Raw genomic sequence first — 25,991 nt, 5'->3', positions numbered from 1 at the left:
ACTAGCTACATTTAGGACAGCGCCCTAATCTTTCAGAGCCCTGTTTGTCTCATCATTAGATTTCAGGAGGTCACATACCTGACCTCAGCTGGCCTGATCTAGCAAGCAGTGACTACAGTCAGTCCATCGCTTTCCAGTTGCTGTCATGTCAGTACCTCCTAACCAAGACCTCCTGTCATCTCCAGGCCTGTAGTCCTCTTCCTACAGTGCAGAAGACAGGACACCAGGATGTGTTAGGTGGGAACCCAGTCCCCTCACTCATTGTGATGGCAGGGGTTTGCAGTGAAGTTTGTCAGGACCTGTAATCCCAGCAATCAGAAGGCTGAGGCAGGAGGATTGAGAATTAAAGGCAAATCATTGATGCATAACAAGATCTTTTCTAAAAATTGAAACTATGTAAGGAAAAAAATGAATATGTAAAACACTGGGCACTGCTCCCACTCTGTATCCAACAGAAACACCAATTGCTCATAGATTAAAGACGGCTAACTAGACCACTGTGTCAGAGAGGAAAGTTGAAAACCTTGTAGACTGTACAGAAAAGTAGTCCTGGCCGAAACATTTAGTAAACCCCTCTATAGCCCACACCCATCCACTACCAGCAGCCTTGGAGAGGTAGATGTGCAGGACTCTTGTGTCTCTGAGAAGCACGGCTGACAACACTGCAGTGAGCACTCTGGCCAGTAGAGGCAAGTTGGGTTGCTAACAGGCATTGTCTTAAAATTCGAGGTCCCTGGAGCTGGGCTTCTTTCCCCACTTCTTTCCAATGGCAGGTGTACTAATTTTAGGTTTGCTTTACAGAGGGGTCAGTAGGGTGAGTGCTTGTCATAGGCCAGACCTTCTTGGGGCTCTAGAACCTACCAATAGGGTCACACCCCATCTTGGTCCGCTGGCGTCACTAGCCTCTGTGCTCCCTGGCTTGAGCAGTACCTTCAGCCTCTGCCCTTCTACCCTCTCATCCAGGTGGTAGCAAATGCAGTGGCCGCCCTGTCAGAGATCGCTGAGTCTCACCCCAGTAGCAACCTGCTTGACTTGAACCCACAGTCTATCAACAAGCTGCTGACAGCCCTTAATGAGTGCACTGAATGGGGCCAGATCTTCATCCTGGACTGTCTGGCCAACTACATGCCCAAGGATGACCGTGAGGCCCAGAGGTAAGTAGACCAACCCCTTGCTTACCAGCCTAATTGGATATGGCCCTCATGGGGCTCTCTGAGTGGGGCCTCAGATCTGAGTGGGCATCTTTCCAAGACCTTTCTTCCTAGCATCAGACACACTTTAAGGGAACTAGCCTGCTACTCACCTCCAGAGCCATGCTATCAGTTATATGGTTTCAGGAGATGAGCTTCCTGCTTGCGGTGAGCATAGATGGGGCCTGGCCAGGAACAGACAAGGATCTGCCTGGGCTGAATCAAGAGTTTTGTAGCTCCAAAACCACTAATTCTTCTAGGTACCTGACCTCTGCTACATGCCTTCAATGTTAGGTAATCTTCAAGTCCGTGAAATGTATCCTGTCATCCTTAACCACGTCACAGACAAGGAAACTGAACTAGTGAGCGGGAGGAACTGTGTAGTTGATGCAGCTGGATCTGTTGTGACCAACATGAGCGAGTGCTGTGGCAGTGGGGAGGAAAGAGCTGGCAGTTAGAGCTATCTACCCTGTCAGGCTCTGCACTCATTCTGTCCACTTAAATGCTTGCAAGCCTGTGCTGCAGACACGATTGCATTAACTCTAAGATGGGGAAACTGAGGCTCACAGTGTCTTAGGCCTGTTAGTCAGTAGGTGGCAGACAAGGAGGCCTTCCTTCTATAGAAGATAATCTGTTTCAGCCGGAGATTTAGATTGGTTGGTAGAGTGCTTGCTGAGCATACATGAAGCCCTGCCTTCTGGCCCCAGCGCTGCATCAACCATGCATGGTGGTGTGTGGGTATCTCAACACTTGGAAGTGGAGTCAAGAGGATCAGAGTGTTAAAATCAGTAGTAGAACACTTGTCTCACAGACATGAGGCCCTAGGTTCAGTGCTAATACTGGAAGAAAAAGAAAAAATGGGGAAAAAAGGAAACAGCCTTTGGCTTGAGAAATTCATTCACTGCATAGCCCATCTGGGTTACATCTATCTCAAAACAAAACAAAACAAAACAAAAAACAATGCTATTTTGAAAAGTGAAACAGAACTTTTCCCTTGTCTCTTTGTCTTTGCTCTACCGGGATTGCTGGACTGCAGCATCTGTGAGCGCGTCACTCCGAGACTTTCCCACGCCAACTCTGCTGTGGTGCTGTCTGCGGTGAAGGTGCTGATGAAGTTCATGGAGATGCTGTCCAAGGACCTGGACTACTATGCCACACTGCTCAAGAAGCTGGCCCCTCCCCTGGTCACACTGCTGTCAGCAGAGCCGGAGCTTCAGTATGTGGCTCTGCGCAACATCAATCTCATTGTACAGAAAAGGTACAGCAACTACCACACATGTTTGCCATGTACTAGAGGCAGGAACCCTCAAGGGAGACCAATCTGTCATCATGTAGGAAGGGGTTCTCAACCACAGTGCCTTTCCCCTCGGGGTCCTTGATCATGTTGGAGACACACTTGGTTTTCACAACTAGAGGTTGCTACCGGCATCCAGTGGGCAGAGACCAGGGACAATGCTTAGTACCCTGCAGTGCTGTGCCCTCCCAGATCAGCCTCAGAGAGGGCTGACGGGTGAAGGTAAGCATGATGCGACTTTGCCCCGTCAGTGGGCATCTCAGAGCCTCACAGGGCTTGAGATCTGAAGACTGTGTGTGTGTGCAGTTTGCATGGGGACAGAGTTCATAGGTCTCATCGAAATCCTCAGAATTGGAGACATTAGAGATGGTGAGGGATCGTGGACTTGGCATAATCTCAAGGCCTAGGGAGAAGTAGAGTGCTGGGCAGCCTGCTTTCTCCTCCTATGGGAGTGACTCAGGAAGTCACTGCTCCCAAGGAAGGGGTTCAGGAAGGTCTGAAGCGCTGTGAGCAGCACCAGTCTGAATGGTCACAGAAGTGACCTCCTCTGAGGTAACCCTGAGGGAGGGCATCCTGAAGCTGGGGCAGGATCTACCTCCTAAAATCTTCTCCCAGCCTTTAGTCTAATAGATCTCTCTGTAGTTGGGACAGCTCATTCCTGCTGTCTGCTGCCAAGAACCAGGAGCACGGTGGTCAGGCCCTAGGAAGGTACCCTACTCTTTGTCACAGCATCTGTCAGGTTCTTGATATTTCTTGATATTTCAGGGCTAAAGATATTTACTGAGCTGGGTCATTTGCGAAGATTTGGAAGGTAAACATGGGTAAAGAATCCCAAGTCCCTAAGTGATGTGATGAAATTTGATGTGATGATGCTCCTGCAGTGTGGGTGTCTGTGCAGTGCCATGGCCACTGCATTAGTTAGAATACAGGAACTAGGTCAGCATACAGGGTCCTCTGCTATATTTGACACAATAATCTCTTAAGACATTGTCTGTGTCATGCTGTCATGACCTGTGTCAGCCTGACGTGACGGGTGGCCTTTGTCAAGTCTTGCTTATAGAAGTCATCTTCTACTACCCATCTCACTTCCCTTCCCACAGAGCACCCAGAGCTCATTCAGCCAGCCTCCCCACACAAGTTTGTAGGACGGCACAGACTCCTGAGTTCCTCCTTCCTCTGCGCCCATCACAGCTTCATCCCTGGCTGTAACTTTGTTTTAGAATTATTAATTTCTGTCTTGGAAAGGGCATAGAAGTAGAATCTGACGGTGCCTTTTACCTTGCTCTCAACTGTTTAGTGTGTGACAGATCCAAGCTTTGTAACCTTTCTGAATGTCCTTGTCTTAGAAACACGTCCTGTGGGATCATTGAGGGCAGCAGGTGGCAGCGGACGAGCAGTGGGCACACACTTCGATAGCTCATCAGGTGACAGTTCCTATTAGCAAGTGCCTTCCTAAAGCAGACACTGATGGTCCTAGGTGGTTCATCTCCCTCACAAGAGTCTGCTTGTCTACAGACTCAGCCTTATGTCCTGAAGCTGGCTAGCCCTTCCCAATAGTCAGCCTCTGTACTCCTCCCTAAGACTTGCTAGAATGCCTGCAGCTCAGTCATAAAGGAGAATATGGAAGAAGTTATGAAATGCTTCCTCATGGGCTTTCCCTCTGTTGGAGGGTCACACAAGACAACAACATGTGTGGAATGTTTCTACCCATGGAGCCTAATTGAGACAGGGTGCCTAAGGTGTGCATTAGTGGTACACTCCAATATCTTAGGACTCCAGAAGGAAAGCAGGGTTTGAGCATAAATCATGTTGTTTCTAAGTAGTGTAGTCAACCATTTCTATCAGTGAATGAACAGGATGATATTCCCAGAGTTTGAGTTTGTACACACCAGATCTAATCCTAGCAGATTTGGGCCTGTGGTGGTAATTGTTCCTGCATAGTTCATTCTTATTTCATGGCTTAGGAATCAGAAGCTGAGATCACACGTTGGGATTAAAACCCTAGCCTGCTGCCTGCTAACCGTGAACTGTTTTCTTTCCTGAGATGTGGCCCAGTAAGCTGTAGCCAGGCAGAACCACTGCTGATACTCGCACAATCTTAATAGAGGTTCTGCCTCCCTAGAAATCATATTCCACCTACAGCCCAGGAATGCCCTAGCAGATGTGGAATCGCTTCCTTGAAGGTCTTATGATGTTTATGATGTTTGTTCGTTTGTTCACTGGGCATCCTGTCCTGCCACCAGGCCAGAGATCTTGAAGCATGAAATGAAGGTTTTCTTTGTGAAGTACAATGACCCCATCTACGTGAAGCTGGAGAAACTGGACATTATGATCCGCCTGGCTTCCCAGGCCAACATTGCCCAGGCAAGTAAGCAGAGTATGTGGTGTGGGGCACAAGCTTTGCTGTCGAGACAACTTCTGTTACTAGCTGTGTCTGTAGGTCAGGTCAGCTAAGCATGCTTGGTGTTGACATTTTGTTTCAGAGTTCAGCATGGGGGTGGGGGTGGGGGCTGCAAAGCATTGTAAGCAGGCAAAAACAGCTAATATTTTTATTACTGAAGAATGTTCTTAAGCTGTGCACCCAGGTAAACTTCTGAAGTCCCAGGTACTTGGGCTCCTGAAGCAGGAGAATCACTGGTCCTGAGATCAAGACTATCCTGGGCAACATGTGTAGACTTCCTACATATACTCAAAAAGTTCACATAGTCTCCCTATGGCCTGTCACTTATTCACTAAAGAGTGATAATTGGGCACCTAGGGATATCGCTCAGGCAGAAAAGCACTTCCTAGGGTCAGTTATGAAGACTTGAAATTGATGTCCTAAGGGAGCTGAAGAGATGACTCCGTAGTTAAGAGCACTCGCTCCTCTTTCAAAGGGCATGGGCTTAGTTCTCAGCACCTATTTCAGACAGCTCACAAACACCAGTAACTCCGGTTTCAGAGTATCTGATGCTGCCTTCTGTCCTCTGTGAGACACACACACACACACACACACACACACACACACACGTACCAATAAAAAAAAAAAATAGATCTTTTTTAAAAAACTGAGTTTGGTGGTGTGCCTTTATAATCCCAACTCTGGAGAGGTAGAGACAGGCAAATTCCTGGGGCTGGCTAGCCAGCTAGCCTAGCTTCATCCACAAGCTCTGGGCCAGTGAGAGGCTGTCTCAGAGCCTGGAAAGCAGTAGTTGAGGCTGGGGTTTTAGGTTGGTGGTTAGAGCATCTACTTAGCACACACGGCCCCAGATCAATCCTCAGTACCACACACATAATAATGCACTTGGATATAGTTGCTGCTAATATAAAGCAAGGGTTGTTGTCCCTTGCTACACAGTCATCCTCTACCTTTTGGGTTCCTTTGAGGAACCTAATGACACTCTCCCCCACCCCTAGTCCCCCAGGGACTGTCATGTGAGCAAGCAGCAGAATCATGTCCCTTTTGGTGTTTGCATTCCTATTACCCAGGAACTGTAACAGGTTGTTCCATCAGACCCATCCAACCTATTTTTTGAACCACAGGTATTGGCGGAACTCAAAGAATATGCTACAGAAGTAGACGTGGATTTCGTACGGAAGGCAGTGCGTGCCATTGGCCGCTGTGCCATCAAGGTGGAGGTGAGTAGGTTCTGGGAATCCATTCTTACCCATGGAGGGGGAAGGTTGTTAAAAACAGAAGGCAGCCTGATCCTAGCAGTTATTCATGATCCAGGAAATCCAACAGAGCCTCCAAGGTGCCCACTATGCAGATTAAATTGGTTCTTTCTCACTTTAGGTCCGTGTGCAACAGGTAATGATGCTTCTACAGCATTACTTAAGGCCACAGTGCAGCCAGCAGCTCATGGACTTCCTATTAGATTTATCACAGAGGTCTGGGGCTGTCCTCTGCCTGATAGGCTTTTCAGTAGATCCCTCATTGAGCTACTGGGCTTCTCCCCTGAGCTACCAAGCCACTCTAAAACCTGATCCTGGCATTTTATCCCCTCCCACTCTGCCTATCCCTTGACTGTTGACCTAGACTCAGTGGGTCTGTTGGTGGCTTAAGGACCCTGGGATAGCTAGTCATACTCAGTAAAGACCTTTGAGGCAGTTAAGGTGTTTTCCCCTTGATGTTTATTTATTAGGGCCCTCCTGAGACATCTGCACTATTGGGCTATTATTGTTGTGTATAGAAATAAAAGCAAAAGACTAGGAACAGAAACTGTGGGTTTAGTCATAGCAGCCCATTTTATGAAACAAGCCAGAGACAAGTAAGGTCACTCAGCCCTTGGGCTTTGCCTGGAGGAACTCTCCACCCTGGCTTTCTCATGCTCTTATCTATCTCCCCGTCCTTTTCATCCTGAGCCTTCAGTTGGCCCTTTTTCTCTACCTCCTCCACAAGGGAGAATGATGTTCTCATGCTGTGATAAGGAAGGTGGAGCCAAGTGACTTACGCTGCTTGGCCTTGACTTGATCATTAGTCCTGCTGGAAACTGTGTCCACACTGCCTCTTTTTCCCACAGCAATCTGCAGAGCGCTGTGTGAGCACATTGCTTGATCTCATCCAGACCAAGGTCAACTATGTGGTTCAGGAAGCCATTGTGGTCATTAAGGACATCTTCCGCAAGTACCCCAACAAGTAGGTGCCCACTCTTCCTGGTCAGAGGACAGCCTGGCTTCCCCTTCCTCATTTCCTTTTCCATTTCTCAAGCAGCTTTCTCAGAAAAAAACGTTTTGTCTTTCTTCTTTTACCCAAACTGTCCATCCAGGCCAAAGTAAGAGCAGCTAAACTCCAACAGCTAAAACATCCCCTCTCACCGGGCATGGTGGCGCTTGCCTTACCCCAGCAGTTGGGAGATAGAGGCAGCAGATCTCAGTGGGTTGGAGGCCAGCCTGGTCTACATAGTGAGTTCCAGGACAGCCAGGGAAACAGTCTCAAAACCAAACCAAACCACACTCACACACACACACCCACTCACACTATCCTTAGCTCCTCCCTCTCCCTCTCTCCCTTCCTCTCTCCCTTCTTCTCTCTGTCTCTCTGTCTCTCTCTGTCTCTCTCTTTCTCTCCTAAGCTACACAAACTCCCTCTCCTCAGCTTCTCTCCAGATCTGGGAAGCTGCATGTCTTCATTGGTGCTCACATACTGGCTCAATCATGCTTCCCAGGTATGAGAGTGTGATAGCCACACTGTGTGAGAATCTGGACTCGCTGGATGAGCCTGAGGCCCGAGCCGCTATGATCTGGATAGTGGGCGAGTATGCCGAGCGGATTGACAATGCAGACGAGCTGCTCGAGAGCTTCCTGGAAGGTTTCCATGATGAGAGCACCCAGGTGAGCCCTCAAGTGGATAGACCCGTACCTGACCTCCTGGCCCACTGGTAGGTATGGGTGACACATGCATAGCCACTTGCAGCCAGTTCTTATTGCTCTGGGCATTTGTGCTCCATGACCAACCACTACAATCCCTGAAGAAGTAAGTGCTGAGCTAGCACTTCCAGAAGAGCCCAAGTTAGATCCTGTGACATCTAGACATTTTTATCAATTGGTCAATAGTAACATCATTGATTCATTAGCATTGAACTCTGGCCAACAACTCTGTGACTTGTGTCTGTCTGAAGTTTATCTAGCATACAAATTTCTCAACAGAGAACATTCCAGCTCTCTGGACGAGCACTCCAGCATCACAGCGTAGACAGTTTTAAATGAGGAAAAGGAGACTTTTTTACAGGACGAGAGCTGAAACAAAGGTAGAGTTGGACGTCTACAGCAGGTGATTTATGTTTCCAGTGCTCTGCCTGTATGTACAGGTGCCCACTCAAGCCCTTTGTAAATACTGATATTAAAGGGCAACAAGAGGCAGATTTACAAACCGAGAAACAGGCCATGGCAGTGTATGCACGTAATCTCAGTATTTGCGAGGTGGTTTGTCAGATGTTTGCGGTCATCCTTGGCTATGTAGAGAGTTTGAGTCTGGCTTGGGTTACACAAGACTTGATCAGTAAAAACTGGTGAGATGACTCAGTGCATAAAGTCACCTCCACCCAGCCTGACACCTTGAATTTCGTCATAGGAACACACTTGGTGTTAAGAGAGAGCGTGTCTCGTGGCATGCACAGCCACTCACATACACACAGAGAACCAAGTCTCTACAAGTGTGGGGACATAAATGCTACAGTAGTCCACTGTCCAATGTGAAATTGTTTAGAAGCTTGCCTTCCCCCCTTAGGATGTATTGAAAGGCATTGTCATCATTAGTTTGTGTGTCCTTAATCCATTGGACATTTGTGTGTCTAGTCTTTTTGTAAACATACTACCGTGACAGGCAGCATGGTGTAGAACTGTGAGCATTTCAGGGATGAACCTTGAGCAGATAGCTTGGAGAGAAGGGATCGTACACTAGAGATCTGGGTAGCTCTTGCCTGATTTCGTTTGGTAGAGAGGCTGTCCTGGTTTGACCTCCCATCTCAGGTAGTACTTCCCTGCCTCTTGTACTTGGTTTGAGCAGCTCAGAAGGTAGTGGGTGTAGTTTGTCAACGATTTCTATCGGTGTTCCTTTTGCTATGAATTAGGAAATGTCTTCTGCCCAGTGCAGGCACTGTGAATTAATGAGTTCAAGCATGCAGAGTGGAGTCAGGGACCCTAGAACCCACACCTCTCATCCGCTCACTCTCACTTAGTGACTGTGCTTGTCTTAACTTGTGTCTAGCCCATCAGAAGTACTCATCAGTGGTAGTATTGACCTGGGTCAGACTTAGAGTCAGAAGGGAAGTGACTCAGGAGAAAGCAGAGCCTGCTGGTCCCCATAGCCCACGTGTCTGAGCAGCACAGGCCTCCCCATACTCCTGCTGCATTACAGTTTTGGAGCCGTCTCTGCCACCTCCATGGTTCTGCCTCGGTCACACAAGCAGGGTTACAGTGGATCAACCGTTCAGACTCTGTCCTTAAAGTTTTAACAACTTCCACACAAAGAGAACTTTTACACCAATGATCCAGCAGAAGCCCCCAAATCTGTCTCTGTTTCCTGGAGCCATTCGGCCAGTTCATTCCGATCTGTATAGGTTGGAAGAGACAGACAGCATTCTCTGAAGGAAAGCCAGCAGAGTGGGTGCTAAGTGAGCAAAAACAGCAGATGTCCATGACAGCGTCACAGTGATTCTCTCTGCCACTTCCCACTGCCGCCTGCCTCTGTGCAGCTTCATTTTCACACCAGACCTGTCTGTGTCTCCCCAGAAGCCCAGCCTTGCCTGTTTTGTTTCTGCCCAGTAACCAGGCCCTCCTTAAGGTTACAGTGAGGGTTGCCTCAGGGTGTAAACTGCCAAATATTTGGGTAAATCTTGTAGCCTCTTCTGCACAGGAATAAAGCTGCTAAAGAACCAGGCATTGGAGCAGTTGGAAGGAAAAGCTGAGTCAGGAGTCTGTAGGGATGGCGCCCAGCTCCAGCCCCAGCACAGCCCAGGCTCAACTGGGCGCACAAGGGCGGTTGCCGTTGAGCTCTTTGACTCTTGCAGCTAGCCAAGAGTTAGACCCCATTTTACAGATGAGCACACCACCACAGTAATCTCAGTGACTGTTGGGAAGAGAGAGTCGGAGTTCACTGAGGAGTGATGTCACTCCAGCTCCTGACAGTGCTGGGGGTGTTTGCAAAGCTCACAAGACACCAGCTCCATCTGAAGCAGGCTATTGCTTCTTTTCCCTTGTGTTTTTGAAGGGTGCTTTTGCAACAGGGTTTCCATACATCTTAGGCTGGCCTCCAACCAGTATTTCTGCTCTGTTTCCACTCCTCAGTACTGGGGTTGCAGATATGGACCACTCTCAATTCAGGCTTTATGTCTTCCTCACTGGCTGAAGTGAATGGCGGAGTCCCGTGTGAAGGCCACACACTGGGCTTGCTTCTGCCTTGGAAACAGTAGCTGCTGGTCCCCCTCCACTGACCCATGTGTAAGCAGATGGCAAGGGACTGTGGGCGAACTCATTCCCAGAAGAAACCTCTACTTTATTTTTTTAATTATTTTTTTAAAGATTTATTTCATATATGTGAGTACATTGTTACTGTCTTCAGAAACACTAGAAGAGAGCATCGGATCCCACTACAGATGGTTGTGAGCCACCATGTGGATGCTGGGAATTGAACTCCGGACCTCTGGAAAAGCAGCCAGTGCTCTTACCTGTTGAGCCATCTCTCCAGCCCCCTTATTACCTTATGATTGTTTTGTTGTTGTTGTTGTTTGTTTGTTTGTTTGTTTTAAAGGAGCAAAGGAGGGCACATTACAGCACTTGAGTGAAGACCAAAGGCAACTTTCAGGAGTTAGTTTTTTTATCTTTCCATCATATGAGTCCCAGGGATTGAACTTGGGATCAATCAGCCTTAGCAGCAAGCATCTTTTACCCACTGAGCCATCTTATCAGCCCATCCTCTCCATTCCTACTCCTGTTGTCAGGCTACCCTGCACGCTAGGAAGATGAAGTCACATCACCAGTGCTGCTGCTGCTGAGCTGCCTGGACCATTGCTTCCAACTTCACAGCAGACCTGTCCCAGGCTGACAAAAATGAAAACGACTTAGGAAGGACCATCTGCATGGTCTCATGCACATATTTTTTTAGCCATTTCTTTCTCTCTTTCTCTCTCTCTCTCTCTCTTTCTCTCTCTCTCTCTCTCTCTTTCTCTCTCTCTCTCTCTCTCTCTCTCTCTGTTTTGTTTTTGTTTTTTGAGACAGGGCTTCTCTGTGTAGCCCTGGATGTCCTGAAATTCACTCTGCAGACCAGGCTGGCCTATAACTTAGAGATCTGCCTGCTAGCCAAGTGCTGAGATTAAAGGTGTGCACCACCATTGCTTGGAATGCTTCCCTTTTCGTGGGCATAGTTAACAGCATCTCAAATGACATGGTGGCTCATGCCTGTAATTCCAGGACTTGGCAGGTGGAGGATGGGGAATCACTTCGCGTTTAGGTCAGCCTGAGTAAGTTAGAAAATGAGTGATCAGCCCGGGCTACGGAGTGTGAGCCTGCATCAAAGGCAGAACAAGTAAATGAAAATACAGTGAATATTTCAAAGCTGTCGGCACTCTACAGATACTCAAGCGTCTGGACTCTAGGCATGTGGAACCTTGGGAAAGGCATTCAGCAACTGATTCAGCATGTGCTTTGAACCACATCCACTCTAGTCTTGGAAACTCAGTACTCTAAGCCATCCACCACCTTGACCAGGCTCTTCTAGAAGACATAGAGTATACTTCGAACAGCTGCTCAAAGCAGGGCCCAACATGGCCCCTCTTTTAAAAACCTAGATCACAGTAGCTTGTGGCTAGAGGGCCTAATGTGCTCTCTCAGCGTGTGTCACAGCACAAATTTCTTAAGTGCCTTCTCCCCTGGACACTAGCCTAAGCAGTATAGAGTCACACAGTGAGCTAGACAAACCCTATCCCCACCCATCAAAAGCTCACGGTCAGCCCATTGTGGTGGCACACAGCACTCAGAAGGCAGAGGCAGACAAAGTACTTTGAGTTCCAGAACTGCCAGAGCTATATAGCGAGACCTGTCTTAAAGAAAGAAGAAGAAAAGCTCACAGCCATAGGGACAGCCTGGTAGCTGATAAGGACATAGAGGAGACTGGAAGTGTGGGGCTGGGAACCAGCATGACTCCAGTAGGAGTGCCAGCAAGGCTGAGGATATCTCGATGGGATGGAGAGTCGGGGATGCTTCCTACCTTCTGATAGGCATGTAGTTCCTCAGTGGCAGGCTAGCTCTGTGGAGCCTGGCTGCCCTGTGCTCTGGATCTCTGGGGCACTATTAATACCCTAAGGAGCATGCCAGTCACACATGTTGCCTTTTGAAGTCCTCTCTTAGAGCCATGGACTTGAAGCTCTTGACAGGCATCTAGGAATCTAGCTGAGTCCTACCTGCCACATAGGGCAATGCCCAGATTCAAGTTTCTCAGCAGCAGCCCCAAGACCAAGAGAGCTGTTCTGAGACCTGCCACACCGCCCTTGGTGCCACACCTGCCACCTGTTTGCCTTGTCCCCTGCAGGTCCAGCTACAGCTACTGACAGCCATTGTGAAGCTCTTCCTGAAGAAGCCAACAGAGACTCAGGAGCTGGTGCAGCAGGTTCTCAGTTTGGCCACTCAGGTAGCGCCCCCACCTCTCTGCTGCTCCTCACATCAAATCAAAGCTTTATTCCTGGGAGCCGGTCTCCCTCTAATCTCTCAAGAGTGGCGCATGTGCGAAATGATGTCAGAGTAGCCTGAGATTGCTGACTTCTGGGGGTCAGTGTCACAGACAGGTCACGTAGCATGGTGTCACCAGGTGAAACTGAAGAGGGTTATGTGGGAACGAATGCTAGAAGATTCACTGCAAGGTAGGGGAAAGAAGACAGGAATGGGCATGACCTGCCTGAACTAGACATCCAAAGAGACAAAGCTGAAATGTGCCCCTTAAGGTGGTTTAAAAGCCAACTTTTGGGTATATTCAGAATCGTTGAATGAGATGGGTATGCTTTTAATCCCAGCACTTGGGAGGCAAAGGTAGGCAGATCTCTGTGAATCTCAAAAAACCAAAAAGAAAGGGGGAAAAAACTGTGATAAGGCTGGTCCGTGGGGGGCGGGGGGGCTTCTCATATGGGAAGGAGGTACATAGGCTGCTCCAACATCACCCCCAAGGACTCAGACAATCCAGACCTTCGGGACCGTGGCTACATCTACTGGCGCCTGCTCTCCACGGACCCTGTAGCTGCTAAAGAGGTGGTACTGGCTGAGAAGCCCCTCATCTCAGAGGAGACAGACCTTATTGAGCCTACACTGCTGGATGAACTCATCTGCTACATTGGCACGCTGGCCTCTGTCTACCACAAGCCTCCCAACGCCTTTGTGGAGGGTGGCCGGGGAGTGGTGCATAAGAGCCTGCCACCTCGCACTGCCTCGTGAGTATAGCTTTCTAGCATGCATGCAGCCCTTAGAAGATGGCCTCTGGAGAGGCCTTAGTTTAAGCAAACCAAGATTCTAGCCACTTTCGGCCAATGTTTAGCTACATACTAGGTGTCTGCTGTGACCCCATGTAATCTTCTGAGCTGTTGAGACAAAGTGTCCATTTAACAGATTAGGATAGTGGGTGTGAAGAGTGTGGGCAGTGCAGGACCCCATAGCTAACAGGACGACTTCTACTTCCAAAGACCTGTTCCCACCTCTGTTGCTCCTAGGTGGCTGCTTTGTCCCAGACAGACAGTCCTTAGAGGCTGGCATCTAGTTTCCTTTTGAGAATAAGCTAGAATATGCACAGTTGGCTCATCCCATGAGACTAAGGAGGCAGAGGCAAGTCATATAGTCCCGTGCCCACACCCCAGGCAGCGAGGTGACCAGAGGCTGACTTAGGCAAAGATGTTGGAGACTAAGGTGTCTGTACCTTCCCTGGAACATTCTGATACTGTTGCCCCACCTGACCCTCTCTGTGTCTAACAGGAGTGAGAGCACAGAGAGCCCCGAGACGGCTCCTGCTGGGGCACCTGCTGGTGATCAGCCTGATGTCATTCCTGCCCAGGGTGACCTGTTAGGTGACCTCCTCAACCTGGACCTTGGGCCCCCAGTGAGTGGCCCACCCTTAGCTGCCTCCTCCGTGCAAATGGGAGCTGTGGATCTTCTTGGTGGTGGCCTCGACAGCCTGGTATGTCCTAGGTCCCCCGGTGATACTAAGATCTTCAGAGCAGCAGGCTTTGATGCCTCTCTTATCAAACAGGGAGGGCCTGTGAAATGCTTACTCTGCTCGGTGGTGATTTTGTGGCTCCGTGCTTAGGCAGCTGCATCCTGTTAGGCTGTTCCTAGCTTTGAGGAGCCAGGTCTTTGTCGACTCACGCTCAGACTACCAGCTAGGGAGAGCAGCCCAGCCAGGCCTCCTTCTGCCCCGCGAAAGAGGTATGGTTAGCCTAGTCCAGGGTCTGCCCTTCCTCAGGCACGTAATGGGGCTGGGCAGAGGCAGCTTCTGAATGTTTCCCTTGGTGTTAATAGTCTGGCCACGAGAGAGCCTAGGACAAAGTACACGTTATGGCACAGGGTGTGAGGGAGGGTGCCAGGCTAGATAAAGCCATGGGAAAGTGTAGTGTCCTTCAGAGGGATGGGCTCTGGGCCTCAGAACAGACTCATCCCAACTAGAGCCACAGTTAACTAACCCACCTCTTTCTTTCTCTTGTCTCATGTTCTTTCCTTGCCTCTCTCTGCATGTTGCTGCCTGTCTCTCCACCCTGCCTGCTTCTGCTTGGAGATGGGGGATGAGCCTGAAGGGGTATGGTTCAACCCTCTGTCACAGTTCTTTATCTATCTGTGCTCAACCTTGGCCGGTGGTCCAGTGTCTGAGCAGTCTCTGCTCTGACTTCCTGGCATGCAGGTGCCGCTGGGCACCGTGACCAACCCCATGACAGTGATAAAAGCTTGCCGTCCTAAAAGCTGCTGGCCCTCGGCCCTGAGCTGCTCACCTGGAGGAGAGCCCCATATGCTAGAGGCTCCCCTTGGATGGGTTGAGTCATCTCACAGAGCTCACTCCTTGAGGTTCAGGGCTTGTGGGACTCTGAGGTGCTCAGCCTCTTTTCCACCTACTTCACTTTGTCTTGTTTCTGCTACTTAAAGTTGATGTGGAGGGTGGTCCTGTTCTACCCCACAGTTTTCAAAAGGGCCAGGTGACTGTTCCTCCTGGGCCCCTATTGTCCCTGCCTCATGCATGTCTGTGATCTGTTTGCCAGATTGGAGATAGCAACTTTGGGGCACCTTCAGCATCAGTGGCAGCAGCACCAGCACCAGCCAGACTTGGAGCACCCATCAGCAGTGGCTTAAGTGACCTCTTTGACCTGACCAGTGGTGTGGGCACCCTTTCAGGATCCTATGTAGCTCCCAAAGCAGTAAGTCCTTCACGTGCTCTCCGGCTAGAGCAGGGAAAAGAGACTAGATTGGGATTGCTAAGGCCTCCCACTGAACCTGCCCTGTGAGGAGGGGTGTGAGCCTGAGGGTGCAGTCCTCGTCCCAGTCTTTCACTCTTACTGATCTTAGCTGTGGACTCGGATCCCGACAGCCTCTGCTTTGACCAGGTGGCAGGGCCAGCATCTGTTGAGCAGAGACGGGGAGTGCACTGCAGGCTGTTGTCTGTGGGAAAGCCTAGAGGGGAGGTGGTCTTGTCAGAGCACAGGATCTCAGTGCTGTTAGATCCCGTGCCTCAGACACAGAACCTGTGTCTGAAGACAGCTGATGGCCCATATGACAAACAAAAAATAACCATGTCTCCATCAGTGTATGGAGACAAATGGAAGAAAACACATAGGCCAGTGTTATAAACATAGCACACTTTAGCTGCCCTAGAGGACATGGCAGTGCACTGTCACTGTGACATGACAGGCATGGGTGGCATTAGGACTTTAGCATGAGTGTGGCTGGTGGTACAGTTCAGTGGTAACTGACTCTCAGTACAGTTTCAACAGAGCAGGTACCAGGTGTGGCGATGGAAACCTATGATTCCCAGCACTTGGGAAGCAGAGGCAGGAGGATCGGGGGTTCAGTGTCACCAGGCATGGTGCTACATGTCTTAATTTCAGCACTTTGGGGGCAGAGACAGGCAGATCTCTGTAGGTTCCATGCCAGCTAAGGCTATGTAAAAAGACCCTGTTTTGAAGGCCGGTGGGGGCTCTGGTGGTACACCCCCTTAATCCTAGCACTCAGGAATCAGAGACGAGTGGATCTCTGTGAGTCTGAAGCCAGCCTGGCCTACATAGAGAGTTCCAGGACAGCCAGGGCTGCAGAATAGGCCCTATCTCACGAATTTTTAAAAAAAAAAAAAAAAAAAAAAAGAAAAGAAAAAGAGAAGAAAAACACCACAAAACAAGCTACCCGTGAGTTAGTCTTGAGAACTTCTGTGTGTTTATGTAAGAATGCTCAAAGGATGCATGGAGTGACCCATGGCCGAGCACTCAGCATTCCTGTCTTCAGTCCCTAAAACACCCCCTTACCTCATCATGTTCTGTGCAGATTGGCCTGTAAGTACCAAATGTATTCCTGGGGGATCATCATCCAGGGCGTTTCGCTAGACTAGAGTTTCTAGTCGGAGGCAGAAAACCAAGCCAGGCTCAGTGCTTGCTCATGGTACAGGGTTAGCATTAGCCACTGTAGAGTTCTGCACTGAATGATGAAGTGGCTTCATTTACAACATTTGAGCTTTAGCACTGTGGAAAGGTGTGGAGTTGCATAGAGCCCAAAGAAGAATATCAAGGAGACTAAGACAGGGAAACTTTCTCAGTGGTGGAAATAACAGAAAACAGAATATGAAGGGGCTGAAGCCTTTCTGATGAGAGCAGCCGTACAATTTCAGGCACTGAGATAAAGTCGTTGGCAAAGCCATGGGTGAAAATAGCTACGCTTGGCATATAAATGTTTGTGCTTGGTACTAGGAAGAGCACAGTGTGGGTTATGTCACTTGTGCCAGAGGAGCTCTACAAGGACATGTATGGCCTAATTATTTGACAACATCACAACACAGGTTAGAGGCCATGTCTGCTGAACCCTCATCTTCTGAGGTTCCCATCTCATGGGCTTTATCCCCCCCCCCCCAATATAAGTCTGTAAGCGGCACCTGCACCTCTGTGACCCAGCCTCACCTGCAGAGTAGTAGCCAGGACCCCAGGCAAGCCCCTTACGAGCTCGGTCTCTGAGAAATCCACAACAGCAGCTCTGCCACATGCAACAGCAGGCTTGATGCCAGGCACGCAGCAGCCTTCCACAGCAGCAGCCTACAGGGCCCTCCTACAGCCATATGCTACTGTTATTCATTTTATGGTTGAGAAGTTTGAGTGCTTTTGCCTGTGGCCACATAGCTAGCTCATAAGTGACAGAATCTGAAACTGCATGCAGGTCAGTGACACTGTAGCCTGTCCTTCCACTTCTATGTCACTGTGCTGCAAAGTAAACACTTGTAAGCTTTCCAGTTCTGAGACAGGGTCTCACTGTGAAGTCCCATGCTGGCATTGATCTTGTGGCAATTCTTCTGCCTCAGTTTCCAAAGGTCTAGGAATGTAGACATGATCGGCCATTCCTGGCTATAATTTTGTAAGGTCATAAGTCAGTCAGCAGGACCAGAGTACAGTGTGCTATAAACCACAGCTAGTTGCCTACTACACAGATTGTTGACACCAAGCACCAGGTCAAAACATACTCACCCTAGCAACAGCTATACTTGCGGTGGAAGGCAGGAAGATGAGGAGTTCAAGGCCAGGCTTGGCTATGTGAAGTCAAAACAAGCAAACAAACAAGAACAACACACTCAGTGGAGCCAGTGACATCACTTAGAGGGTAAAAGAGCTTGCCACCACACTTCATGACGTGAGTTCAGTCTCTGGGTCCCACATGGTAGAAGGAAATAACTAACTCCCACAGGTTGTCCTCTGACCTCTGCATGTGCATCATGGCATCTGCAGTATATGCACATATGAAATAAGTAGAAAGAAAACTGTTCTTAAAAAGTTGATCAACAGAATATAGTGTACCCATGTCTATTCCCAGCATTAAAAGGCAGAAGGATCTCAGAACAAGAGTTGCTGATGCCACAGGGAGTAATCCTGCTGCCTGCTACTCACTGCATACTCAACAGCAAGGACTGAAAAGCCATGAGCTGGCCTTCCATGTGTGTGCATAGGCTTTCACTGATGACATCACAGCTAGTTGGGAGATGATGTTCCTGGTCACACTTAGTGCTTTCCAACACTGGAGATAGCAGGGGAGATATCCTGAGGGAAGGGACAAGATAAACTTGAAGTAGGCACCAGGTTCTGAATACCAGTACAAACTGGGAAAGGGCTTTTCAAGGGTTCACGATCATGTTTGCATTTTACAAGATGACCCCAGCTGCTGTAAAAAGGAGGGAAGAGAAATCTGGGCAGCCACCTGAGTGAAGTGGCACCTTGAGAAGTAGAAGCCTTGAGGGCAGATGTCGGGCTATGTCGTTATAGCATGAGGGACAGACACACTGGGGACTTGTGGCAGCTGTCTGGTAGAACTGTAGCCTTTTAATATCAAGGGACCAGTAAGCCAGTCAGGAGACAGAGGGCCCGAAAGGCACCTGTGTAATCCAAAGGTGACACTTAAAATTCTCCTTCACAGGCAGGGTTGGTTCTTGCCGTGTATTTAGTAAACACCCTGTGCACTGCAGCACCACACTAGGCTTGAAGCTGCAGATGTAGATGGAACATCAAAACACTTCCCTTAATGGTCTCTGTGCAAGCAGTAAGGAGAGATATGAGGGCGAGCTTCCTGATGGAGGAATTCTATTCCTCAGCCTGCTAAGGGGGCAGTCAGGACAGTGGCAGGTGAGAACTTATTTTGTACTGTCAGGTCAGGACAGTTTCTTCAGTGGAACACCAGCCATATCTCCTGCAAGGAAGGACAGACTGTGTAACAGCCACGGAGAGTTCAGGTGGCTGTGGCCACGGTCCAGAATGCTGTTGGATCTCAACTCTGACCTTGGCTTGTCATGGTGCTGGCAGGGCTCACCTGTCTTCTTCAGTATTGCCTTCTTTGAAGATGTCCTTTTTGTCCTCAGCTACTCTGATATACAGCTATGCCATGATGCTGGCCCTGGGTGGGCTGCAGTATTAGTTTTATCGTCAAGGCATTTATCATGCCTTAGTGGTAGAAGCAGGTTGATCAGAAGGCCCTTTAGGAAAGAAAGAAAGGATCCCGGGCTAGCTCTGACTCTGAGGTGGGGAAGAGGCACACAGCTCCTCCTTCCACCCTCTTCCCTACAGGTCTGGCTCCCTGCCATGAAGGCCAAGGGACTGGAGATCTCTGGCACCTTCACCCGGCAGGTTGGCTCCATCTCCATGGACCTGCAGCTGACTAACAAGGCCCTGCAGGTCATGACAGATTTTGCTATCCAGTTCAATCGTAACAGGTGAGTCCCTGGCCAAACTCAGCAGCCGTGTCTTGACCACTGTGAACGTCAGAGCACCACACAGGGTGGGCAGGGCACCCCACTCACTTGCCCTCCGCTGCCCAAAGGGTAGTTTTGTCAGAAATCACTGCTCTAAGCCTGCTGCCTACCACTGGAAGTGCCTTATCTGCCTCTCCTCCCAGACCTGAGTCACTTTTCTGTTGGGGAACAACTCAGAAAAAGTGGGTTGGGTAGAAGGCCGCTAGCCAGCCTCCCCTGAAAGCAAACCAGGGCTCAGCCCAAGTCTTCAGACAAGGACTCGCTCTGAGGATAAGTAGTGGCTGCTCCAAGCTCCTTGTTGCTCCCAGCCCCTATGTTTCCTGTACTGCACATTGGTGAGAAAATATGCTTGTTAGCACCATGAGCCAGCAAGGCCAGGCTCTGTGGGAACCTTGGCAGCCCCTCCTGGTGATTCCTCTTCCTGAGTGGCTCCAGTGATGAGCAAACAGAGCTTCTAAGAAGTTGACTGAGGGCGGCTCTGCCCCTTCATCCACAGGACACCAGATGCCGTAACAAACCCCTGCAGTGAGCCTTCCTGGGTAGTGGCTCCTAAGGACAAGGACTGTAGAGTAGTAGTTTCCACGGAGCCACCTGACAGTCCAGGAGAGCAGATGTTGTTCTTTACTCCTTGTAACTCAAAGGCCCTGCCCAGTGTCACAGAGCTGACAATGATGGCAGACTTGGGCTTCCCTCTGGATTCTGAACAAATAAATCATAGTTTTAGTTTCAGTTTTTGGCAGCCATTCACCCTGTAAGAGCCAGGAGCTGGGTATAAGCCTGCTCCTCAGTGAGGGTCTGTGTGCTCATCTGCAAGAAGGAATTGTGTGTATTTCTGATTTCTGCCATATGCTATCCTGGACATACTGAGTGCTCAATTCAGGTCCCCTCCACACCACTGTGACAGCTTGTGGTGGCGCAGCATGGCCAGTGGAAGTTCAGACAGTGAAATCTGGTTTTCCCAGGCTGTTTATAGTCCTCTTTTGAGCTATGGGTCTTAGCAGTAAATATCTAGGCTGGCAGTTTTCCATTGAGAAATTTGTAGTCCCTAGTGTTGGGTGGAGGTCCTGAGGGAAGGGGCAGGGCTATGCTATCATAGCCTACCAAGAACCAGCCCAGAGGAGAAGAAGAAGCAGAGAAGTCTTGCTGGACCCAAGTTCTTGCCTCCTGTCTACATGGTCAGTAGAGCAGGGATGATCAGAGCTTGGGAAAGACTGACTTGATGAAGAAGTTCTGTGCCCATCATCCCTCCCCACACTCGCTACAACTTCTGCGGGGCTTCTTTCTCTTTTCAGCTTTGGCTTGGCCCCTGCCGCACCTCTCCAAGTGCACGCACCACTCAGCCCCAACCAGACCGTGGAGATCTCCCTGCCTCTTAACACAGTGGGCTCAGTCATGAAGATGGAGCCTCTAAACAATCTTCAGGTGTGTCCCCACAGGGCCAGACACCCCATTTCTACCCAGTGTCAGCCATGTGGTGGGTGCTAGCTAGTCGTATGTGCAGGAAGCCTGAGAGAATTGTGCTTTTGGCTAAGGGCCAAAGGGCAAGATGACAGAGGAGGGTTCTATGGAGACCTGCTCTGAGCACCCTGCTTGGGCCCTGGGAGGTGGGGTAAGCCCCAGGATCGGGGTGTCAAGCCTTGGGGACTGACTGGAGACCCCCATGCCTAGGTGGCTGTGAAGAACAACATTGACGTCTTCTACTTCAGCACTTTGTACCCACTGCATGTCCTCTTCGTGGAGGATGGGAAGATGGGTGAGTGGTGTAGGGCCCCGGGGGCGGGGGGGACATGCAGTAGGAACCTGGGAAGGCTAGTGCCTGGAATAAGGATCAACAGGATGGCTGTGCCTTTGGATGGGATCTTCAGCTCATCCTGGGGGCCCCATTTCTGGCTTGAAGGTGTCCCATGCCACCTCACTTGTGAGCACTGCTGCTCACCCTTTAGCTTGTCCGGGCTGCAAAGAACCAAGTCAGTCACCATACCTGGTGGCAGTGTGGCACATCACCTTTGCCACAGAACCATGACTAACAAGCAGACTGCACAGGAGGAGGTCAGATAGCTGGAAAGGCAAAGGAGAGGCAGGAAGCAGAAGGCATTTGGGAAAAGCCTGTATCCTGAGCTGAAGCAGGGGGAACTGTGGAGGAGCAGAGGCCTTCCCTCAGCATGCAGGTAGCACATTGGCAAGCGGGCCCATTCCTGCCATGTGGTGCCAAGGGTCCACAGTTTATTAGGATGCCATCTCTCACCCCGCCCTGTTCTCCCTGCAGACCGGCAGATGTTCCTGGCCACGTGGAAGGACATTGCCAATGAGAACGAAGCCCAGTTCCAGATCAGAGACTGCCCACTTAACACAGGTGAGCCCTCCCTCCCCCAGTACCCCTCACTCTCTCCTCTGTACCCACTGAATGTGGGCATCCCATGGCTGTCTGATCCTGCAGAGGCTGCGAGCAACAAGCTACAGAGCAGTAACATTTTCACTGTCGCCAAGAGGAATGTGGAGGGCCAGGATATGCTCTACCAATCTCTGAAGTTGACCAATGGCATCTGGGTGCTGGCGGAGCTGCGGATCCAGCCAGGCAACCCCAGCTTCACGGTGAGAGCCCCTGTACTCACTGCCAGGTCTCAACCCTCCACCTCCCTAGTCTGCTGTTAGGAGACTGATGGGTGCCATATGCCAAGGTCTCTTTGAGCCCAGTGTGAGAATTGGTTCTTAAACTTCACCCCACCCCCATCAGGCTACCCAAATAAGGCACACAAACGCCTATCCCCAGACAGAGATAGTCTCGCTGGCTGCAGGAGCCCTGCTGCCATATGAGTGCCTGAGTGCCTGTGCGGGCCATCCGAGGACAGCTTCTAGGGCGCTCTGGGTACTTTGTAAACCCCGCTGCTGTTCCCAGGCCTGGAGTCCAGGCTTTGCTGCCCCGTGCGCGCCCTGCCTGGTGGGTGTGGCCCTTCCCAATGCTGGTAACCTTGGCGTGGGGCTGTGATGGTGGCTGAGGTGGTGGTAATTTCATCTTCCTGTCTGATTGCTGCATGTCCACCTTCCCTGCTGGTGCCATGGTACAGGACTTGGAGGTTAGCAGATTGCTTCTCTCTTCTTGTGCCCACCTCCATCCTTCCTAGCAGTACTGCGCATGCCTCATCTCCTACTCTTGCCCCAGTGCATTCTGCTTTCCCTGGTCTCTTGGCCTGATGCTCCCAGGGCCCAGCAGATGTGCATGGAGGTTACCAACGCCCAGCTTCCAACCACTTGAACATGCATGGTCTGCAGAGCCCTTAAAGGGAGGCTCATGGACCCCTCTGGGAGCCACTGCTGCTGAATCCAGAATCCTCCCTGCCACTCCTTCATAGGTGCGGCCTCAGACCTGATGTTCTCAAGTAGAAGGGCTAGTCGGCTTCCTTCCCTTCTGCCTGGAATCTCAAGGCTCAGACCTCGCCTAGCACTGAGGCAAATCCACACAAACTTGCTCCCTGTGTAGGAACCAGAGCAAGCCCGGCATACCCTGCAGTCCCAGGAGAGATCTGCTCCCTCTTAACCCTTTACCCACCAGGACTGTATGTCAGAACTGCTCCTGACCTAGACTTCCAGAGGTTATAGGAGGGCAGACAGCCCGGAAGGGGCGGGCTGGGTACTCCTGACAGCTCCTGAATCATCCGCCTGCCAGTGGCTCCTGTGGCGGAACTGACAGCAGGCATGGGGGCTGCAAGTATATTTGGTACCCGCCTGGCTGACTGATGGCCACCTCCTCTGCTTTACCTCACATCTGCCCCACTCTTCGCTTCCAGCCTGCCGTGCGTGCATGTGATACACTCGTGCTCCCTTCCCCCCTCCCGTACTGAAGAACCCCAGGGATAAGTTCTTTCCCTGCCTCCTCTTTTCCTGCAGCTGTCCCTCAAGTGTCGAGCACCGGAGGTGTCCCAGCATGTACACCAGGCCTACGAGACTATCCTCAAGAACTGAAGCCCTGTCGCATCCACCCTAGCCTTCTGCCAGCCCAGTCATGGAACCCTGTGAGTGGCAGTACCTCCTCCTTTCTTTGAGGAAAGGCCAGGTGGGCTCCTGAACCACCCAGGAGGCTCCCCTGATCCTAACTGAGGGCCTGGAGCAGGGCCATGTCTCCTCCCAGAGTGAAATCTCAGTGCATCTCCAGTGGCTGCTTTTTTCTATTGCTGTTGATGTGGGATCAAAGGAAATGGAGCCAGCACAGCATCAGAAGCTGGACAGAGGGCCACAGGGTGCTCTTCCTTGTCTTCTCCCGGGCGTGAACATGGACCCCCCCCCCCGCACCCCCCACCTGGGGTCCTAGCCCATAATCCCTGCCCTGTCTCCTCAGTGAGCCTGTCCTGGGTAGAGTCCTCTGGGTGCCAATATTACTGCTTGGGACTCCAAGGGCTGGAGGTGGTGATGGGCAGACGTGAGCCCAGAGGAGCAGCCTGGGCCAACACTATCCGCCCCATGTAACCCCAGTCAGTGCTCTGTGGCCACCTGCAGGTCCCAGAGCCCAGCTAGGATTATGTTCCCTGTGCCCTGGAAGATGGTCACTGCCTACAAAACATTCCTGGTGTCCACTCTGTGAGTCCAGGGCTCTTAGAACAGAAATAGGGTGAAAGGTGGAGCAAGGGGCAGTGGACACGCTTCCAGTGTAAGGTCCTGTGGGTTCTCCAGCATCCGCTGGCTCCCAGTCTGTGTGTGTGACAGTTGTCCTGTCGCTGCTGTTTGATAATAAAGAGATTCTGCTTTTGGCAGTCATGCACATTTCTTTCTCTCTACAAACTGCTTCTGGTAGCTGGGGATAGCTGATCCTGCAGTAACTATATCTAATACATATATGAAATATTGTATATTTACCCTTTTTTCACAAAGAAAAAGTGAATAAAAACGATGACATCGTGTGTTCCTGGCCAGTGTGTCAGGTGGTAAGGCTCTTCTGGGCAGGGGACCTGCACTGAAGCCATATGTCTGGCTATGGTCCCTTCCTTTCATTCTGCCTACTGTGGCCTGCTAGTGTCCCTGCCACCTTTCTGCCATTGGTGTCAAGTCCTTGCCAGCTAATGCTGTGTCCCCTTTGATCCAAGGAAGGAATCGTTGTTTCATTTGAGTTTCCTCCTCCATGCCACCTTGGAGCAGTAGGGATGACTGAGTTGGGTGGACAGGAGAGGGCTGGCCAGTGTTGCATGTGTTCTCCTGGGAGACACCGAGGAAGAGGACTCACAAGAGACTAAAGAAACAGTTTGCCCAAAGAACACGAACTACTTCCAGGAAGTTGTACTACCCAAGTACAGTACCACCTCAGCACTGTTAGCCTCTTACTCCCCCTGGGTAAGAGGGGGGCTGCCTGCTTCCATGAGGTAATGTTGGTGGATTCAGCTTTGTGATGGTCTTGTGCAGTTAATCACAGCTACTCTGGGTTCAGGACAGTAATGGTTAATCATAATCTTGCCTGAACAGGATTCCACGGTAACTTACGCCATTCTTCAGCTCTGACATTTTTTCCATTTCCTCTTTGGGGGTGAGCATTGTGCTAGTAGGCCATAGCAATAGTCACGTATTCTTAGTACTTTGGCCAACTGAATTTCTGCAGTAAGCACCGCCCACTGCAAAAAAGAAGGTTCCCTAACCAAGGCCTACAGCAACAACCATCTCAACAGCAGGAACGCCCACTAAGGGTTAGGACTTAGCCAGCCACAAATTTTTGTCTTATAATAAATGAGGGTTCCTCCAACTAGAAAGCAATTGACTGAGCTTACAACACATGGGCCACTGCACGTCTTGCTTAGCAGGCTGCTGTTAACGTGCTGCCTGTATCCACGGCTGAGAAGCCACTGACAGCCACGTGTCAGAAGCCTGCATAGCTCCTGGTACAAAGAAAACAGGGAGGACCCATTCACCAGCTCCTGCCAGGTGTTTCCGTGCCCTCCAGCATAGTTTATGGTATCTCCAGCAATGACTTACCATCCACTTCTAATGTGTAATCAGTAACAATGAGGATTGCCTTTGTGGTGGTCTCCCTTGCCACCAACTTGTAGAAAGATAACATCCTAGCCACTGGGATTGTCATCCAAAAATATTCTGAATGTGCCTTTCCCACCACACAGTACCTTCATCATTCAAACTCCGTAATTGTTTTTACATTTATACACACAGGCTGTTGTAGGGTTTTCTGTCACCTTCCTGGGTAGTATCTATGCCTTAGCCATAAAATTTCCAAGAACTCTGCAGTGGTGCCAAGACCCTACGCCCTGGATAAACTTATTGTTCATCCTAGCAAGTTATTTAAGATGCTTCTCTAAACTTGTAAGAGACTCGGAGATTGCCATTATATAATGGAGTTTCAGGGCTGGGGGACAGGCATTAGAATAGCTAATAATAAACATATTTTTTCATACAATATATTCTGGTCATGGTTCCCCTCATCACCTCCCAGATCCTTCACACCCATCCAACACCATGCATTCTTTCTACAAAAAAAAAAAAAAAAAAAAAAAAGAACAAAACAAACAGAAGTACATGCTCATGCAGAAAACACGTAAATCAAAAATGTGAGCATGCTCAGGTTAGGCATGGCAGCAGGGCTGGGCGA

General features: G+C 50.1%; 1 protein-coding gene and 1 non-coding gene across 5 annotated transcripts in view; both read left to right on the top strand.

Annotated features, from left to right (window-relative positions):
• Ap1b1 (adaptor related protein complex 1 subunit beta 1) overlaps positions 1 to 24,367 on the top strand; it is a 54,497-nt gene extending 30,130 nt beyond the window's left edge. The window contains exons 6-23 of one of the 4 annotated variants that reach the window (XM_029545032.1): positions 964 to 1,154; positions 2,227 to 2,448; positions 4,728 to 4,848; positions 6,007 to 6,102; positions 6,987 to 7,102; positions 7,632 to 7,797; positions 12,491 to 12,589; positions 13,120 to 13,379; positions 13,915 to 14,116; positions 14,711 to 14,731; positions 15,186 to 15,341; positions 19,227 to 19,372; positions 20,704 to 20,833; positions 21,080 to 21,164; positions 21,678 to 21,764; positions 21,849 to 22,003; positions 22,477 to 22,485; positions 23,297 to 24,367. In XM_029545032.1, the coding sequence (XP_029400892.1) occupies positions 964 to 1,154; positions 2,227 to 2,448; positions 4,728 to 4,848; positions 6,007 to 6,102; positions 6,987 to 7,102; positions 7,632 to 7,797; positions 12,491 to 12,589; positions 13,120 to 13,379; positions 13,915 to 14,116; positions 14,711 to 14,731; positions 15,186 to 15,341; positions 19,227 to 19,372; positions 20,704 to 20,833; positions 21,080 to 21,164; positions 21,678 to 21,764; positions 21,849 to 22,003; positions 22,477 to 22,485; positions 23,297 to 23,371 (2,337 nt within the window). In that variant the 3' untranslated portion in view covers positions 23,372 to 24,367. The remainder of the gene's footprint in view (positions 1 to 963; positions 1,155 to 2,226; positions 2,449 to 4,727; positions 4,849 to 6,006; positions 6,103 to 6,986; positions 7,103 to 7,631; positions 7,798 to 12,490; positions 12,590 to 13,119; positions 13,380 to 13,914; positions 14,117 to 14,710; positions 14,732 to 15,185; positions 15,342 to 19,226; positions 19,373 to 20,703; positions 20,834 to 21,079; positions 21,165 to 21,677; positions 21,765 to 21,848; positions 22,004 to 22,476; positions 22,486 to 23,296) is intronic. The other 3 variants (XM_021210189.1, XM_029545033.1, XM_021210190.1) reach the window with 3 other exon arrangements.
• On the top strand, positions 19,800 to 19,894 carry LOC115065297. The gene has a single exon (XR_003845081.1). It is a non-coding gene; the product is annotated as a small nucleolar RNA SNORD125 (small nucleolar RNA).
• Positions 24,368 to 25,991: the final 1,624 nt, after the last annotated feature.

Source organism: Mus pahari, chromosome 13, assembly GCF_900095145.1.
Source record: "Mus pahari chromosome 13, PAHARI_EIJ_v1.1, whole genome shotgun sequence".
Taxonomy (NCBI): Eukaryota; Metazoa; Chordata; class Mammalia; order Rodentia; family Muridae; genus Mus; species Mus pahari.
Note: the sequence above shows the minus strand (reverse complement) of the source record. Positions and strands in the feature narration are given on the sequence as shown.